Below are 18,162 nucleotides of genomic sequence, written 5' to 3' on the forward strand. Positions count from 1 at the left end.
GTTTTTCTGTACTTTGGGGTTAGCTGCTGTGTTGCCTCTTAGCAGTATTGTTTGAGAATTAGTCATGACTGTGTGAATAATGTTTTGGAAAATTGCTTTCTTGGATACATTAATCTTTCTTTTTGAAAATGCACATTAACAGTCAGCTTTGGCTGGATACTTGGGGGAGATCCTGTAAGATGCAGAATGGTTTAAAGTGCTTTCAGTTACAGAAAGAGCCTTTTGAAGTCTCCAAAAATGATACTGGATCTTGTGGGAGGAAACCTTTTCCAATTTTCTAGGTTTCTGTAAATATATGTGAGTTATATGGTCGTAAAGCGTTATGATAGAAAATATGTTTAAGAAACATTAGTGCACTCCCAGGCAGGCACTGCACAAAAGATGCCCTAACACATTTAATGCCCTAGTTAAATGTATTGCACAAGTCCCGTTTTCTGGAACTGGATAAACAGAGCATCTTTTCTCTTTCTATTCTAAGCTTCCATTCCCTCTCCTCCACCTCGCCACTTCAGTGGCTCAATAAATGGAAATCTTATTTCCTGCATCTGCAGACCTATTTACCTGAATGTCTAAGCTCACCCTTGCCTTTCTCAGGTCTACTCTTTCTGAAATGTGCTTTTACTTTCATCTCCCTGGCTTTGTTGCCCTCTTTTTTTTTTTTTTTTTTTTTAAGCCTTCTCTAATCCTGCACTCCATGTACTTTAATCTGTAATGCTGGACATTGCCATTCTGCATAGCCGCCTTTAAACATTCATCGTCTCCCAGATTCACATTTTCTTCCATTATGAGTTTAAATCCCTTTTCACAGTCTGTAATAGTGGAAAAAAAATTAAAATAAAGAACTATTATCAGAAGCCATTTCTGCCAGTTTAAAAAGCCATATTGGATGGCTTTATCCCTTTTGAAAATTCCATTATTTTTGCAAACTGTGGCTTGGACTTACAGTTTTTTTCTCATGTAATATACGTATGTATATTTACTTTTATTTATTCCATATATATATAAGTATTTACTTATGTTTATTACAAACAGGAAGAACCTTATACTCTCCTACCCTTTTTGGTCTTTTTGAAATGCAAAGAATGGATGATTTTAAAATAAAAGATGTGTGTGTGTGTGTGTACATGCATGTATATACATCTATGTATGAATGACAGAGACCATCCCTGACCTGCAAAGCCTAAACTTCTATAGTGAAAATATGCTGACTGCTTATAGGTTGAACTCATTTAAAAACATGTCTGTCTGTTTTGGGTATGTCCTTTTTTTTTTTTTTTTTTTTTTTTTTGGCAAAGTTAAGGTCTTAAATATATAGAATAGTGAGCATGTTTAGAGCATGCATTCAGCCAGTTTGGGGGACTTAGGGGCTCTAGCTATGGCCTCTGCTGCTCACGGGTAAACCGCATGCCCTAGCTTCTTGTCTGCAGATCCTTGTGACTAGACCAGATACTCTCTGAGATTAGAAGCGAGCTGGGGTGCATGTGAGTGTCCATGGTGAATAAATAAGGGACACCTGCCAGGGGAGCTGGAGGAGGCCTGGTAAGTTGTCAGTGTTGACAGTACAGTTTTCCTGCCCTGGAGAGGATGCATCATTCTACCTGGCTGGGGTATTTTTGCCGCAGCAACAGGGAGGGAGATGGAAGTATGCTTCCCATCACTTAATTGAGGTGGAGAATAAAATAGGTCAATTTAAAGAAAAACATTTAAGGTTAAAAGAGATATGTCGGCCATACTGATGGTTTTAGTGAAATGTTTTTAATTCCTCTTAAATCTCTTTAAGCATCTGCTGAGGAATGTTAAAGCAACTGGACATTTCTGGTGTCATGTTCCCCAGGGCCAGTGTTGTATATTCCTTCTGGATGCCCCTCAGAGGAATTTGCTTTCTGCCCCCTGGCATCAACATCCTTGTGACACTTGGACTGACTTTGACCTGAACCCCTTTGCCTGACACAGTTAAAGCACCAGACTCTGAAGTGCCATCTCCAGCTTTCTAAGCCACTGGATGGCCCCGTTCTTTGTGCCGCCTGTTCCTACGTAAAGCTTCCTTCCCTGATTTGTGCCTTTCTAATAAAAGAAGCCGGAAGTTAGGAATCTTTAATTGCATCTGAAAAACAAACCAACAAAACAGCTTTTTTGGGACTGATGTTACAGTGTGATGTCAAAGTAAACTTGAAATAGAAACCCTTCCACCTCAAACCCCATCTCCTAAGTCGATTTTATTGCAGACCACATAAAATCAAAGTGCTGGAGCACAGCTGCTCCAAAGGCTGAAGGTCTCATGGTTATAGCTTTCTTTGGAAACTCATCCCCACCACACTTGCAGTTAGTGAAAATATTTGCTTTTCTTGTTATAAACAAAGTTTATGGGCAGATTTGTAATTAGGAAACTCTTTAATTCTTTTTTACCTCTCAGTCCCCAATTTCTCCTGTATCACATTGAAGAATTCTAAAGTATTTAAGAAAATAAACCCTTTCTCAGTAATGACCTTTACTGTTTTATTTCTGGTGTTGTCATAGTAGATGATTTTCTCCCTGATCTTGCCTCTTCATCCAGATGAAGGGACCTGAAGTCTGGGGTTGGTTTGTTTGTTTTCAGTGAGAAACACTTGTGTGTGAATAGGAAAAGACCATGCCTTGTCACAGTGCTGCTCCTGTCAGGCCATCCCATAGCCATCTGAGTACTCGGGTTGGTGCTTTAGGCAGTATGCGCAGCTACAGGAGAGGGTAACTGTTCAAATTGCACGGACTACCAGTGTCGCGTCTTCAGGGCCTCCCCACATTCTATGTGTGACTCCCCAGGGCCCTGGGCCTCAGTGCTTTCTGAGTTCTTGTCTGTCTCCTAGGGGTTCTTGCCAAACATCCAGAAATCAGGTCACCAGGCATCGTTCTTGTAGGCACAGTACCTGCTTGTTTTCCTAAGGCGAGACGGAAGTGGTAGTGGGGATGGGTCATGAGAACCACATGGTAGACCAGAGAAAACAACTGTCCCTTCAAACTGTCACAAGTCTCATGGTGGCTTTTCATTCCCAGTGGGAATTGGCATAATGTTGGACCCCTGTGCCTCCCACCTAGATCTATTTCATTGCCAGAGTTGAGGAGAGGAAGCTAGGAAGCTTCCTGCTTTAGCTTACAAAGCCAACGAGGTGGCTTTTGAGTGAATTTTAGGCTTGTCTGTAGCTTGAAAGACTAGTTCCTGGGTCCCGGAATTTGTTGCTGGTATCTTAGAGAGCCAGTTGTAAGCAGTTGTAGGAAGACCACAGTGGAGACGTGGCAGTTCATTTGGACTTCGAGGTGAGGATCTCCGTGAAATCCTGCCTGCTTACCTCCCTCGTGGACACAGCATTACTCGTCTTGGGTGTTTGCAAATGTTCTTGTTTTTGAAAATTTCTGGTGAGAGTTTTCCTAGTAATTCTGGTAGTTTCTCAAATACCAGTCATTTAGGTATTCAGTTTCCCTAGTTTATTAAAACCCCTTCAAGCATAGCTGGTCTAGCTGAGACTGAAATTACCTTCTGGATGGTGCCAACTTACACCTTACAGAACCCACGGCTTTTCTGTTTACAGCTCTGCTGGTTTTGAGTTGCCATTGAAAGCTGTGCATGAGCCTCTTTGCCTCTATTAAACATCCCTCTGCCCCCCACCACCCCCTGGTCTGTGGAGGGGGTAACTTTTCTACCATGTCTCCTGACACGAAAAGCAAGTCTAGTGACTTTGTTGGGAATTTGGTGGTTTGGGTTGCATCCATTTTGAGTGCTGTACACAAAGATCTGTAAATACGGAGTTTCCACCCGGCTAGATAGGTTTAAGTTCACGTCTGGGGCCTGATTTTTAGGAGTCAGGAAGATGTAGTAAGGGCCAATTGGATAACTTGTCAGAGAGTTAGGCTTGCTTGTGGGAAACTTTCTGTATCTTTCCAGTTCTGCTGTGTATCATTTAGAGCTTGAAGATGTTTTTTGCTTTTTTTTTTTTTTGCATTTTGGGGCCACACCCTTGACATATGGAGGTTCCCAGGTTAGGGGTTGAATCGGAGCTGTAGCTGCTGGCCTATACCACAGTCACAGCAACAGCAGATCTGAGCTGCATCTGCGACCTACACCACAGCTCATGGCTACGCCAGATCCTTAAGCCACTGAGCAAGGCCAGGGATCGAACCTGCATCCTCATGGATGCTAGTCAGATTTGTTAACCACTGAGCCACGACGGGATCTCCTGAAGATGCTTTTTAAATCATCAGGATAATGATTTACCTCTTGTTGCATCATCTTAGTTGCTTCTTTGTACATGCCTGGGGGTGAGGTGGAAAGCACATCATCTGAATACTTGAAGACTGGCTGGGTTTTTTTCTGGAAGTGCTGGTCCTGGCCAACATATTCCCTTCCTTGTGTCTTTTCTACCCTGCAATTAAGTCCTTGGTTTGTTTGTTTTTTGAATATGTCTACCCTAGAATACTTAATTTCATAGTAAGTTTTGTTCTTAAGTTCACTAAGGGGTTGAATACTGAGGAGAACCTGCTTAACCAGTGATACCTTGTTCTAGTCTCACGACTAAGGGTTTGGGCTCATTGAGTTGTAGGAGGGTGGACCCTGTGCCATGGGGAGTATAGTATGGAATGAGAGAAGAATCTCTCTCTCTCTCTCTTTTTTTTTTTTAATCCTTTATGGGTTCCCTGGTAGCCTAGTGGTTAAGGATGCGGGATTGTCACTACTGTGGCATGGGTTCAGTGCCTGGCCTGGGAACTTCCTCATACTGTGGTCATAGACAAAATCATTAAAAAAATTCAGTGCACATGTATGTGTTGGGAATGCATATAGGAATTCTAAAAATGTAGTTCTTAGGAATTAAATTTGCATCCAGCTATTATGGATGGCCTAACCTATGGTTTGCTCTTTCCACTCCAGGAGGTGACTTTGGTCCAGAGACTTCCCCTCCAGCTTTGCCCCCTGGCCATGGTGGCGACTTTTCTGTGAGCAGCCTTCCCGTGGCAGAGGATGCCTACAGAGTGAGCTTGGCTAAAGGTGTCTCCATGTCTTTGCCTTCGTCACCTCTGCTGCCTCGACAGTCTCACTCTGTGCAGTCAAGATCAACCAAAAAATCCCCAGGTAAATGAGCAATGAAACAGCGTCCAAACTAGCTTCTTGGTTATATAAGTAATCCGGGTATTGGAATTATGCAAAACTTGTGCTTATAAGAAATCTTCTGGGAGAAGGATTTTTCTTTATTATGGCAACTTTTAGAAGAAAGGAATCTTTTTTTAAAAAAATTATGATGTGAGGAGTTCCCACTGTGGTACAGTGAGTTAAGGATCTGTCATTGTCTCCAGGGCAGTGCAGGTTCAACCCCCAGCCTGGTGAAGTGGGTTAAAGATCTGGTATTGGCACAGCTGTGGCGTAGGGTAACAACCGCAGCTGAGATTCGATCCCTGGCCTGGGAACTTCCATATGCTGCGGGCCATTAAAAAAAAAAATTGAATAGATTGATTTCTTTAGTTTGACCTAAAGAACTAATAATAATCAAATTATTTTGATTGCCTGGGCTAGACTTTTTACAAAGACTCAAGATCTTGTGATCAATATTAGTGTTAACCACCAGTTTTGTTGTTTTCTTCTTCACAAATTAGGGAAATGCTGTAGTCTAAACTCACTGTGGTGTGTTTAAAGGTTACAGATTTGGGCAAGTGTAATCCAATAGCAGTCTTTTTGTTACTACCCAGTGTTACTTACCAATGTGCTTGCTTTCATGACATCATCCAGCATTTGAACAGCTATAAAATCCAATAGTTGGTGAAAATTCGAACTTGTAAAGGGGTAGGGCAAGGGATTTACAGATTACTTGTATGAAGTATCTTGGCTTCTCTTATTATTACTAACTTTTGAACTTAACTTGACCAGTAAAAACCATAACATTATTTAACCTTAATCAGATGTAAGGAGAGCCTTTCCAAAATGCTGATACCTGAAATCATGAAAATTCTTTGATCTTCTTTTAGGTTTTCTGAGTGTTTGTTTACCGAGGGCAAGATAAATTGGGGCCTTGTTCATCACATGCTAGTGTAAGAATTCTTCACATTTACATGTAAACATTTTGGGATTGGTCTAAAATATGCCCTGAGGCTGTGAAATTGGTATCTCTTTTTCTAATTTCCTAAATATATGTATTACTTGAGATGTTATGTGCATTATTTCTGACTCGTTTGGTGGATATTTGCAGTTTATGTGAGGGTGAAATTAAGAGGGTAAACTTTAAGGCTTGGTGCTATGAATTGGTGAGTGTCCAAACTCCTTTATTGTTCTAGAACTTTCTTTGGACAGCATTGTTTACAATCCAGTCATTAGCTGGAACTTGGAAACCTTTTTGGTATGAAGTGATTTCCTGTGCCAAGGAATCTGACCTGTTTATCAGTACTTGGGGAAATTCCTGGAATGTCCTTTCTTCCTTCTCTTTGCCCTCCCCCCACTGCTATTATATCTCTGTCAGATTCCTTCTCTTCTTTCAAATCCCAGTTCCCACACTGCCTCTTTTACCATTTACCTCACTGGAATTACTCTCCTTTTTACAAATCGTGCACAGCATTTGACTTTGATTTGTCCTTTTCCTCTGAATTAGTGTCCGTTTTGTGCTTACTCTGTCTCATGGTTGAGGATAGGTGTCTTCTCCAAGTATCCCTCATCTATATAAAACAGAGAAGAGAATTTTTCCCTCCTGTAGTCTGTGCTGCTGCAAAGGAATTGATGCTGCTTGGGCCCTGGGATTGGCCAGAACCTGAGAAACTCTGAGGAATACTGCACTTTAGATATAATTTTATTATTAATAACAAAATCAGTGTTAGTGGGACTTTAATCTTTATATTTTTTCCCCAGCTTTATTGAGATATAACTGATATATAACACTGTAAGTTTAAGATCTACAATGTAGTGATTTGAGATATAATATTACAATATGATTATATATGTTATAATATTACAATATGATTATATATATGTATTATAATATTACAGTATGATTACCACAAGGTTAGTTAACACATTCATCACTTCACAGTTACTGTTGTTTATTTCGTGGGATTTTATTGGGACATTAGGTAGCAATTAATGGCATGGCAGCCTGGGCAGTGTGGCTTGCCAAAAGGGTCTCATTGAGGCTGAAGGCACATCTGCAGAGAAATCCTAACAAGGCCTTGTCTCCAGTGTTTTTGAGAAAATATCCCAAAGTTTGTTTTTCTCCACAGGAATAAATTTATTTCTGCTGAACTTTTTGCAAGGCCTTACAAACAGAAGGGAGTAGTTAGTTTTGCAACATTCAATCTTTCAATGGATTGAAGGAAATATTCTCCATATTAGATGCTTTTGGTCTAAATGATAATTAAATACACTAAGCAGATTCTGCTCTAGCAGAGCAGTGTTTGTGAATTGCCCAAATTTGTACTGCAAATTAGTGTCTCAGAGTAGTAATTTGGTTTCATTACCTTGGTAATTTTAATTCGAAAAGGAAAGTCGAGGGTAGAGATGCTTGCTTAAAAATGCAGTGACTCAGAATACATCAGACAATAAACAATGTTTTTTTTTCCCACAGTGTTTAACACACAGAGATTTCTGTTTAAACCATATTGTTGGAAAAGTATCCAGAGCCCTAATGTTCTACCTGCCTGTAAAAATAGTTGACATGTGGTTGTGAATGTGCACTGGATTTAAAAATAGCCATCTATTTTTTAAAAAAAGCTGGCGCTGTTGTTGCTAATGATACAGTAAATTTGGTGTGTGAGCAGAGCTCATTGCTATGGGACCACCCCCATCCCACCAAGAGTGTGCTTCAGGAGCAGGCAGACCCCGCTCTGAAATTACCTCAATGACTTCTGTTCTCATTTGTAAGATTAGACCCCTTTCTCTTTCTTTTAAGAAGTCACTTAAAAAGAAAACAAAAACAAAAAACACCACCAAAAACCAAACCTATTTTACCTGTTTGGATAGAAAGTCTTCACTAATTGATCAAGAAACTGTTGGACTAAAACTATTATTCAAGCAAAGGTCAAATACTCTGTAAACTCCTGTAACGGGCAGTCAACATAGCCTGTGTTAAGAATGAAAGTTTGTGTACTAATATAACTGGTGGTTAGATCTTGGGCCATTGAAACCGAGACAGAGAAAATGCCATTAACCTTGCAATAGTGTGACCCTGCATTTTACATGATTGAGTCTACTTACATTGCTAGTTATTTTTATTTGCTCTCCTACCACCTTGCTCCTCCTTATTTATATTTTTTTCACGGCTGGTCGGAAGATTGTTTCCTGAGAACTGTTTCAATTTTTTTTGTTTTCTAAATGAAAACTAAATTTTCTGGTAATAAAAACAAGGACCAGTATCCATTAAAGTAGTTCTGTGGCTGTTACAAACCTTTTTGGATTAAGAATTCATTAATATTTGTAATGCATCCTTTTATCTTCCAGAGAAGAGCAAAGCTCATTTCCTGTGGTTTGTTTATTAGTAATATCATTTGTTACTTTATATTTGGATTACATTTCCCAGATCTCTTTGGGCCCATTATGAAACAATCAAAAAGGGGCAGGGATCAACCTTTTAAAATACTGTGAATGGGGTAAAACAGCAGATGGTGAAAAGTGGGTGATACTGCTTTTCTTTTTATTTATTTATTTTTATTATAGTTGATTTACAATGTTCTGTCCATTTTGATACTCTTTTTCTCATCCTCATTTGTATGGGGAGATGGGTAGTGCTGGTTATAGTCGTTTCTGCCTTATTTGTGGTTTCTCTTTTTGCACTCAATTGGTGTCCAAAAATATTAAATGGAAAACTCTAGAAGTAAACAATTTATAAGTTTTAAAACATGCGCCACTCTGAGTAGCGAGATAAAATCTCTCTCTGTCCTGCCCTGGATGTGAATCATCTCTTTGTCCAGCGTGTCCCACCCCTTAGTCACTGAGTAGCCCTCTCGGTTATCAGATCCACTGCCTGGTATTGCAGTGTTTGTGTTTAAGTAACCCTTATTTTACTTAATAATGGGCCCAAAGCTCTTAAGAGGAGTGATGATGGCAATTTAGATATGCCAAAGAGAAGCCGTAAAGTGCTTCCTTTAAGTGAAAAGGTGAATTTCTTGACTTAATAAGGGAAAAAAATAAAAATAAAAAAAGGAGTTCCCACTGTGGTGCAGTGGGATCAGGGTAGCATCTTGGGAGTACTGGGACACAGGTTTGATCCCTGGCCCAGCACAGTGGCTTAAGCTTAGGTTGCAGCTGTGCCTCAGATCTGATCTCTGTCCTGGGAACTCCATATGCCACCAGGCAGCCAAAAAATAAAGAAAAAAAAATTGTGTGCCGAGGTAGCTAAGACCTACAGTAAGAACAACTCTTCTATCCATGAAATTGTGAAGAAGGAAGAATAAATTTGTGCTAGCTTTCCTGACATACTTCAGACAACAAAAGTTATGGCCAGGATGTGTGAGAAATGCTTAGTTAAGATGGAAAAGACATTAAATTTGTGCAGAAAGATACTTTGAGAGAGAGACCCATTCTATTTTATTATTAGTTATTGTTGTTAATCTCTTACTACACCTAGGTTATAAATTAAACTTTATCATAGGTATGTATGTATAGGAAAAAACATAGTACGTAGAGAGTTCAGTACTATCGGTGGTTTCAGGCATGCACCAGGGGTCTTGAAACACAGAGGGAACTACTGTATTTGTACCTCTGCTGTTTCCAGTTGTGTCTCCGTTGATAGAGCTGATGTAGTGGTTTTGAAAACCCCTCCGGCTGTTTCTTTAAGGGAAAAACCTCAAAGCTGATGGGCTGTAAAGTGAAAGTCATTCTGCCCTTTGATTCTTAGACCATGAGTTAATGTCACCAAGGCCCTCTTTCCCTTCCCCCGCTAGGGATGTTTCTTGTAGAAAATGTGGAAATCCTGACACAGAGACAGTACTACTCTTAGTGTTTTGATTTTCTAGTTTTGTTTTTTTTTAAATCTATTCCTCCTAAACCTGAGACCACACATGTGGTCTGCCATTTTTCACTGAATATTATATCATGAGCAAGTTCCAGTTTGCTTGAGGAACTTGATATTTAATGTCCATTGTTTCAGTATTCCATAATTGATTTTTAACTTCTGACTGTTTTATTTATAACTATTTTTAGTTTTTTTTAAATTGTAGTACAAACCAAGCTGTTTTGTTTTTGCTATTAAATGCCTATGAATTTTTAATTTTGCTTGTGATAAAACACAGCAAAATTTGCCATCTTAACCTTTTTTTTTTTTTTTTTTTTTTGTCTTTTGCCTTTTGTTGTTGTTGTTGTTGCTATTTCTTGGGCCGCTCCCGCGGCATATGGAGGTTCCCAGGCTAGGGGTTGAGTCGGAGCTGTAGCCACCAGCCTACGCCAGAGCCACAGCAACACGGGATCCAAGCCGCGTCTGCAACCTACACCACAGCTCACGGCAACGCCGGATCGTTAACCCACTGAGCAAGGGCAGGGACCAAACCCTCAACCTCATGGTTCCTAGTCGGATTCGTTAACCACTGCGCCACGACGGGAACTCCCATCTTAACCATTTTTAAGTGTACAGTTCAGTTAAGTACACACACTATTGTGCACCCAGTCTCCAGAGCTCCCAATTTGAATATTTTTGTTCAGTAATTTTTACACATATCTGATCTCTCAAGAGTGACAGTTTCCCAGAAATGTAAGTATTGAGCTAAATCACTGCATTTTAAAATATTCTTTGTTTTGGCCACACCTGCAGCATGCAGAAGTTCCTGAGCCAGGGATCAAACCCACAACACAGCAGTGACAACACCAGATCCTTAACTGCTAGGCTCGCAGGGCAGTCCTAAAGATTCTTGATACATACTGCCCGGTCACCTTAAGTAAATCTGTGTTGTTTTTTTGTACTTTCTCCAATGTTCTTTGAGCAGCTTCCTTTTGAAGTTAACATCTTTTGGGAATGGTCTTGAATGGACAATGACAGTTGCTGCTTTATCAGGCCTGGCTGTGGACCAGTGAGAATTTGCAAGAGGAGACTGAGAAGTCATTCCATAACCCTCTTCTTTTGAACTTCCCTTCTGTCTGCGCTTCTCAATTTCCGTTTTCTTTCTTTCCTTGTAACTGCAGCAGGGGAATTATCACAGCTGAGTCAGGTCAAGTTCACGATCAGAACAACACTCAGCTGGCTTCTAGTTTTAGCTACAGCTGCAGTCTCTTCTGTATGCGGGTCATGGAGGATCCCAGACAGGTTAGGGTTGGCAAGACCTCTCGAGCACAGCTAGCCGAGCCGCTGGGCAGATAGGGAAGCAGAGACTCATCATAACAGAGCTTGCCCCAGTATGCAAGTTATTGGTGGAGGCTGGCCTAAGTCCAGCCACCCCACCCCTCCAGCATGTTCTCCTCTGCCACTCTGCATTGTTGTCTGTGCATTGTTGACATATGAGCTGTAAATGACGTGGCAGTGTGTTCTGGTTGCAAGCGTGGGGGAGGCTGTAGACTTAAGGTTGTGCACACATGTATCTGGAGGCTTCCTTCCAGGGAAGTAGAGGAAAACCCTGGAAGCAGAATCCCAGTGCACGTCTACTTGTAGAACCAGCTAGTTCTAAGCCTTGCTGTCACTGGTGAGTGGTCAGGTCCACTGATGAGCAGAACATCAGTCGGGGCTCTGACCTTCAGCAAGGATAGTTCCTTCTGCTATGGTGAACTGGACGACATTCTTTTTGTTTTTCCCTGCAGACTTGTTATAGGATCGCCTCCTGCAAGGAGCAGGCAGCCACCTGTGCCTTACTGCTTCCTGCAGCTTTGACCAGGACACACACTTGGTTGTTCTGTGCTCACACACAGACCTGTGTGCATTGGGTTTGTTCCACCGTGAACCTTTGAGTGCTGTTTATTCTCCTGCCTGTGAGGCCTGGTTCACCCACACACAATTTGGCTGTACCATGCACTGATGCCCAGAGATTCTGACTTAATGCCTATGAGGTATGGTCTCTGCACTGGGATTTTATTTTATTTTATTTTTATTTTTTTGCTTTTTAGGCTTGCACCTACAGTATGTGGAAGTTCCCTGGCTAGAGGTTGAATCAGAGCTACAGCTGCCGGCCTATACCACAGCCACAGCAACTCAGGATCCAAGCGGCGTCTGCAACCTACACCACATCTCATGGCAACGCTGGATCCTTAACTCACTGAACAAGGCCAGGGATCAAACCCACATCCTCATGGATATTAGTCAGGCTTATTACCGCTGAGCTGCAATGGGAACTTCCGGCATTGGGATTTTAAAAAAATCTTCCCAGGTGATTCCAATATATAGCAAGGTTCAAGAAACACTGACAAAGAATATGTGATTATCTCATAAAATTCCTTTTCAGTGAAGGTGGATACATGGATATTTGTTATCTTTATTTCCTTAATTTCAGAAAGAAACTTTGTTACAAACTTCATTACAAAGTGTACAAAATAAAGACAGAGTAAATCTTGCTCCTCCCCCCTCCCTCTTAGAAAGACAATCTCTTCTGACACTTGGTTGAATGTCTTTTCTGCCCTGCTTCTGTAGTAAATACGCAGCAGTGACGTATCTGCCCACTCCCCAGCATTGTACATGTAAGATGATCAGTTTACCACTAAGTAGAGAGGGGGAGGAACATTCTTGTATGTTAATACTTAGAGGCATCTCTGATACTTTCATTGGCTAGACTATAAAAGGGAGATTACTACATGAAATTTTTTTTGATTAATGTTTTAATGTCATGAATGGATTATTATATACTTACTGGCCATTTGTATTTATCTTATGGTGTTTGTCTTCTGTTCTACCTGGGCAGTACATAGTTCGTACTGAACTGTCGCAGCTTTCTTGTTTGTCTTAAGGCCCTCTGTCGTATATGTTATGCAATACTTTTCTCAGTTTATGCTTTTCCATTTAATTAGGTTTATAGTGTCTTATGACTCACAGAAGTTCTTTTTCTCAAATTTACATATTTTTCCATTATGATTTATCCCATTGCATTTTTTTAAAAAACAGCTTTATTGGGATATTTTATGTATCGTATAATCTTCAATTTAAAGTTTGCACTTCATTGTTTTTTTAGCATTTTCACAGCGTTGTACAGTTATTACCACAGTCTAATTTTAGAACATTTTTATCTCCCTTAAAAAAAAATCCACTTACATTAGCAATTACTTGACATTCTTCCCTCCTGGCCTCTCCTCAACCCTCAGCCCTAAGCCAACACTAGTCTGTTTTCTTTCTCTGTGGATTTGCCTGTTTGGGACATTTCGTAGAAATAGAAACATATGATATATGGTCTTTTGTGACTAGCTCCTTTCGTGTGTGTGTGTGTGTCTGTATGTAATATACCACATTTTTTAATCCGTTCACTTCAGTTTATGGACATGTGAGTTATTTACACTTTTAGACTGTTATGAATAATGCTGCTGTGAACACTTGTGTATGAATTTTTGTGTGGCTTTATCTTTTCATTTCTGCTGGGGTGCTTACCAAAGAGTAGAATTGCTGGATTAATATGATAACTCCACACTTAACCTTTTGAAGTACTGCCAAATCATTTTCCAACTGCACCATTTTGGATTCTCAGCTGCAGAGTGTGAGGCTTCCAAGTCTTTGTTAATACTTATGATCAATTTTTTGGATCATAGCCATTGTAGTGTTTGTGAATTGGTATCTCAATATAGTTTTATTATTAAATTGTAAGCATTCTTTGTATATTTTAGATACAAGTTATAAAATATGCAAATATTTCCTTCTATTTTGTGCATTCTTTTTCACATTCTTGATTGTTTTAAGCACAGAAGTTTCAAATTTTGATGTAGACCAATTTATTTATTATTATTTTGCCACTGTCCTTTTGATGTCATATCCAAGAAACTATTACCTGATCCAGGGTCACAAAGATTGATGTTTCCTCCTAAGAGTTTTATAGTTTTAACTTTTTTTTTTTTTTTTTTTGGTCTTTTTAGGGCTGCACCTGAGGCATATGGAGGTTCCCAGGCTAGGGGTCTCTTTGGAGCTGTAGCCGCCAGCCAATGCCACAGCCATCTGTGTAAGTCACAGATGGGATCCGAGCTACATCTGTGACCTACACCACAGCTCACGGCAATGCCGGATCCTTAACCCACTGAGTGAGGCCAGGGATCGAACCCGCGTCCTCATGGATGTTAGTTGGGTTCGTTAACTGCTGAGCCACGATAGGACCTCCGATAGTTTTAACTCTTAAATTTAGGTCTAGGGTTCTTTTTGAGTGCATTTTTTTTGGTGAATGATGTGAGGTAGGGATCATCTTCATTCTTTCACATGTAGATATCCAATTGTTCCAGCATCATTTATTGACAAGACAGTGCTTTCTTCCACTAACCAAGCCACTGCTCTGCCCAAACCAGCCCTTCTGTGCCACTTTCCCCTTCGCTCATTCTCCTCCCTGTGTCCAAAGTCAAAACTTTCTCCATCTGAGTTGACCTCAGATGTAGTTTGCATCTCTTCATCCAGCCTTCCTTTATGTCTCTCCTTTCCCCTGTGTTAGAAAAAAACTTGTTCCAACACTTGTAGTACTGTGCTTCCTCCTCTGCCTGCACAGCCTTTTTAACAGCGTTTCTCTGCCCTGATTCCATGAGGTCCTTGTCTTTGTTTGGATCTTGTCTTTGTTTCCGCCCAGAAGCCTTGGAAACAGGTTCTAATCACTTCCTCAGACCATTTCCCTGGTGGTGGGGCACAGGTATGCCCTTATTAAAATGAGTAGGATTTTAGTCATCCCTCTTCATCAGCTCCATGTGATGGGTTGAAAATACTAATGGACTCATAAGCAATTTCAGTGTCATGGTACATTCGTGAAGCTGGGCACATACCTTTCCCCATATCTAGAGAAAACTAATGCTTAATTAGGGTCCTGCCTCTCTCCGGACTTTGCTCTCATCAGGGATGAGCAAAGAGGAGTATGTTTTAAGTTGGGTTGTCAGCAGCCTTCTCATCGCTCCTTTTCTATGCTCTTGTCACTTTTTCTCAGGCTTCTGGTATTTTTGCTGCGTGTTTCCCGCCACCTGCAGTTAATGATGACTGGAGGTTTTATCCAGTCACACTTTACAGCAGTGTCAGCTGTATCCTGCGGTGGTGTCAGATGGCGGCTAGAACAGACACAGTGCCATGCTCAGAAATGAGGGGTTTTACTTCAGGAAAATAGATGGAGGCAGGGGCAGTCGTGGTGGGAATCTCTTCTTTTTGATCATAACTGATTCACAGAGAAACACAGAAGTCACAGAAGCCCATGGAAGCTGTGCCTGAATCCTAACATTAATGAATGTTAGTGTGAGGTGGAAAGTGATGGGAAAGGAGGGTTGATGTTCCAACCTGAATCCTCAAATATGTCGTGAAGCAAGACTGTGGATGGGTTGGTGGAGCTGTGTCCCAGGCTGGGGAGGTGTGCAAAGCCCAGAGCTGGGAGGTGAAAGTGAACATAGAATGGTGATCTCTAGATGAGAGGTCAATAAGAGCTAGAATGTCCTATGAAAGGAAAACTGGGACTCTGGGGAAAAATCTTCATTATTTGGGCCTATAGTGTTAAAATTAGTAAGGGTTACCTCTGGGGACTTATGTAGAGTCACTAGCTAACAGTTACAGATGGAACCCTTCTTTGTGCAAGCGTTCTGAGAAATAAAATTTAGGAAAATCTTCCAAAGATATGTGATTTTCTTGTCAGCTCTGTCACCAACCAAATGTTCCTTTCTTGGTCAATGGTCCTAAGTGGCAGTTAATGAGCTTACCTTCTTAAATTTATTTATTTATTTTCTTTTTGAAATTTTATTTTTATTTTTTTTACAGAGTAAAATATATATATTTAAACGCAATTACATTCACACAGATTATTATATCATGGATCTTAAGAAACAGATTAAGTGACTCCCTCTGGAAAAGTGGAATGAAAAATATGCTGAGACAAATAGGAAATTTATTCTATACTTTATCCCATTTTGTATGGCTTTCATCTTTACTATTTAGTATTATCTATTACATTTCAATTTTTCTTTAAAAATTAGCATTATATTAAAATTGTTATATTATGCAACTAAAATTTATTAAGAAGAAAGCCTTATATGCCATTAAATATTTTATATAGCATAATAAAAATAATAACTGGTAAGAATAACAAAAATAATACACCCTCTGGAAATAAGTAAAATATAAAATGCATAAATTGGTTAAAAAACAATGTAGCTATATAAATATGTCCTCACAATTTGTTACATCTTATTGATTCTTCAATTTAGGCATTACACCATTCTAGGTGATGTGATAAACAAGACATTATAGACCTTACATTGTACCATGAAGAGAAATAGTTATTAATAATACAATTGTAGAACTGTATTATTTAATTTTACAGTTGCATTATTTAATTATAATTATCATAAATTCTTTGATGGAGAGGAAATCAGAATCAGATCTAAGAAGACTTCAGCATTCCAAGAATGATGTCAAATGACTCCCTTCATAGTGGACTATGCACTTATTTACTATGAGATATATTTCTTCTCCAGAGATTCCTTGTTTGTGTATCATTGTAGATTTTTGGTTTGCAGGTTATTCTGAAGTTTTGATATGAGTCTATATGTATATGAGATTGTTTTAAGTTGTTCTCTTAATTGCAAGTTCATCTTCAGTGTCCTGCATTTGTACCCTCCTCTTCTCACGATTTCTGATTTTGGTGGTATAATTGTGCATGGATGATTTCGTATCTTTACTGTATATATACCTTTACTGGTGAGCCTTGTCATTTGTGGTATTTTTGTTTCCAGTTGTGGCCTTTTCTTTTCTGCCTAGAGAAGTTCCTTTAATATTTGTTGTAAGGCTGGTTTAGTGTTGCTGAATTTTCTCAGCTTTTGCGTCTCTGTGAAGGTTTTGATTTCGCCTTTAAATCTGAATGAGAGCCTTGCTGTTAAAGTCATCTTGGTTGGAGGTTTTTTCCTTTCATCATGTTAAGTATATCATGCCACTCCCTTCTGGCCTGCAGAGTTTCTGCTGAGAAATCTGCCAATAACCTTATTGGGGTTCCCTTGTATGTTACTTGTTTCTTTTCCCTAGCTGCTTTCAAGATTTTTCTCTTTGTCTTTAATTTTGGTTAGTTTGATTAATATGTGTCTCGGGGTGCTCCTCCTTGGGTTTATTTTATATGGTACTCATTGGGCTTCCTGGATTTGAGTGAGTGGTTCCTTTCCCATGTGAGGGAAGTTTTCGGCTATTATCTCTTGGAATATTTTTTTCTGTCCCCTTCTCTCTCTCTTCTCCTTCTGGCACCCCTATAATACATATGTTGGTGCATTTAACATTGTCCCAGAGTTCTCTGAGACTCTCCATTTCTTTTCAGTGTTTTTTCTCTTTTCTGTTCTGCATCCATGATTTCCACAAATCTGTCCTCCACCTCACTTATTCGTTTTTCTGCCTCCTGTATTCTGCTGTTAGCTGCTTCTAATGAGTTTTTTATTTCAGTTACTGCATTTTGCATCTCTTCTTGCTTAAGTTTTATATCTTGGATCTCTTTGCTCAGTGTTTCCTGTAAGTTATCCTTCTTTGCCTTCAGTTTATTTCCAGTGTCTTGCATCATCTGCAGCACCAACAGTCTAAAGTCTTTTTCCTGGAGGCTGAGCACCTCCTGATCACTTAGCCACTTTTCTGGAATTTTTCCTTTCTCCCTCATCTGAGTTATAGTTCTCTGACTTTTCATTTTTATAAGTTTTTGGTGTGGTGACCTTTTTACAGAGAATAGGGTTGTAGCCTCTCTTCCTTCTGGTGTCTGCCCCCCTTGTGGCTGAAGTGGGTATGGGAGCTTGCTGTAGGCTTCCTGATGGGAGGGACTGAAGCCTGCCCACTGGTAGGTGGAACTGATTCCTATCCCTCTGGTGGGTGGGGCTTAGTCTCTGGATGGGATTAGAGGCAGCTGTGTGCCTGAGGGGTCTTTAGGTAGCCTGTTTACTGATGGGTGGGGCTGTGATCCCATCTGGATTGTTGTTTGTCCTGGGGCTTCTCAGCACTGATGGGTGGGGCCAGATTTTCCAAAAATGTCCACCTCCAGAGAAAGGCACACTGTTGAATATTCCCGAGAGCTTTGCTTTCGTTGTCCTTCCCTCACAACAAGTCACATTCACCCCTGTTTTCCCAGGATGTC

At 40.1% G+C, this 18,162-nt stretch overlaps 1 protein-coding gene across 8 annotated transcripts in view; it reads left to right on the forward strand.

The window, feature by feature from the left end:
* The window catches only part of TANC1 (tetratricopeptide repeat, ankyrin repeat and coiled-coil containing 1), a 245,833-nt gene that overhangs the window by 102,422 nt on the left and 125,249 nt on the right, over positions 1 to 18,162 (forward strand). For all 8 annotated transcript variants that reach the window (XM_021074763.1, XM_021074760.1, XM_021074762.1 and 5 more), the window contains one exon: positions 4,898 to 5,098. In XM_021074763.1, coding sequence (XP_020930422.1) covers positions 4,898 to 5,098 — 201 coding nt within the window. The remainder of the gene's footprint in view (positions 1 to 4,897; positions 5,099 to 18,162) is intronic.

Source organism: Sus scrofa, chromosome 15, assembly GCF_000003025.6.
Source record: "Sus scrofa isolate TJ Tabasco breed Duroc chromosome 15, Sscrofa11.1, whole genome shotgun sequence".
Classification (NCBI taxonomy): domain Eukaryota; kingdom Metazoa; phylum Chordata; class Mammalia; order Artiodactyla; family Suidae; genus Sus; species Sus scrofa.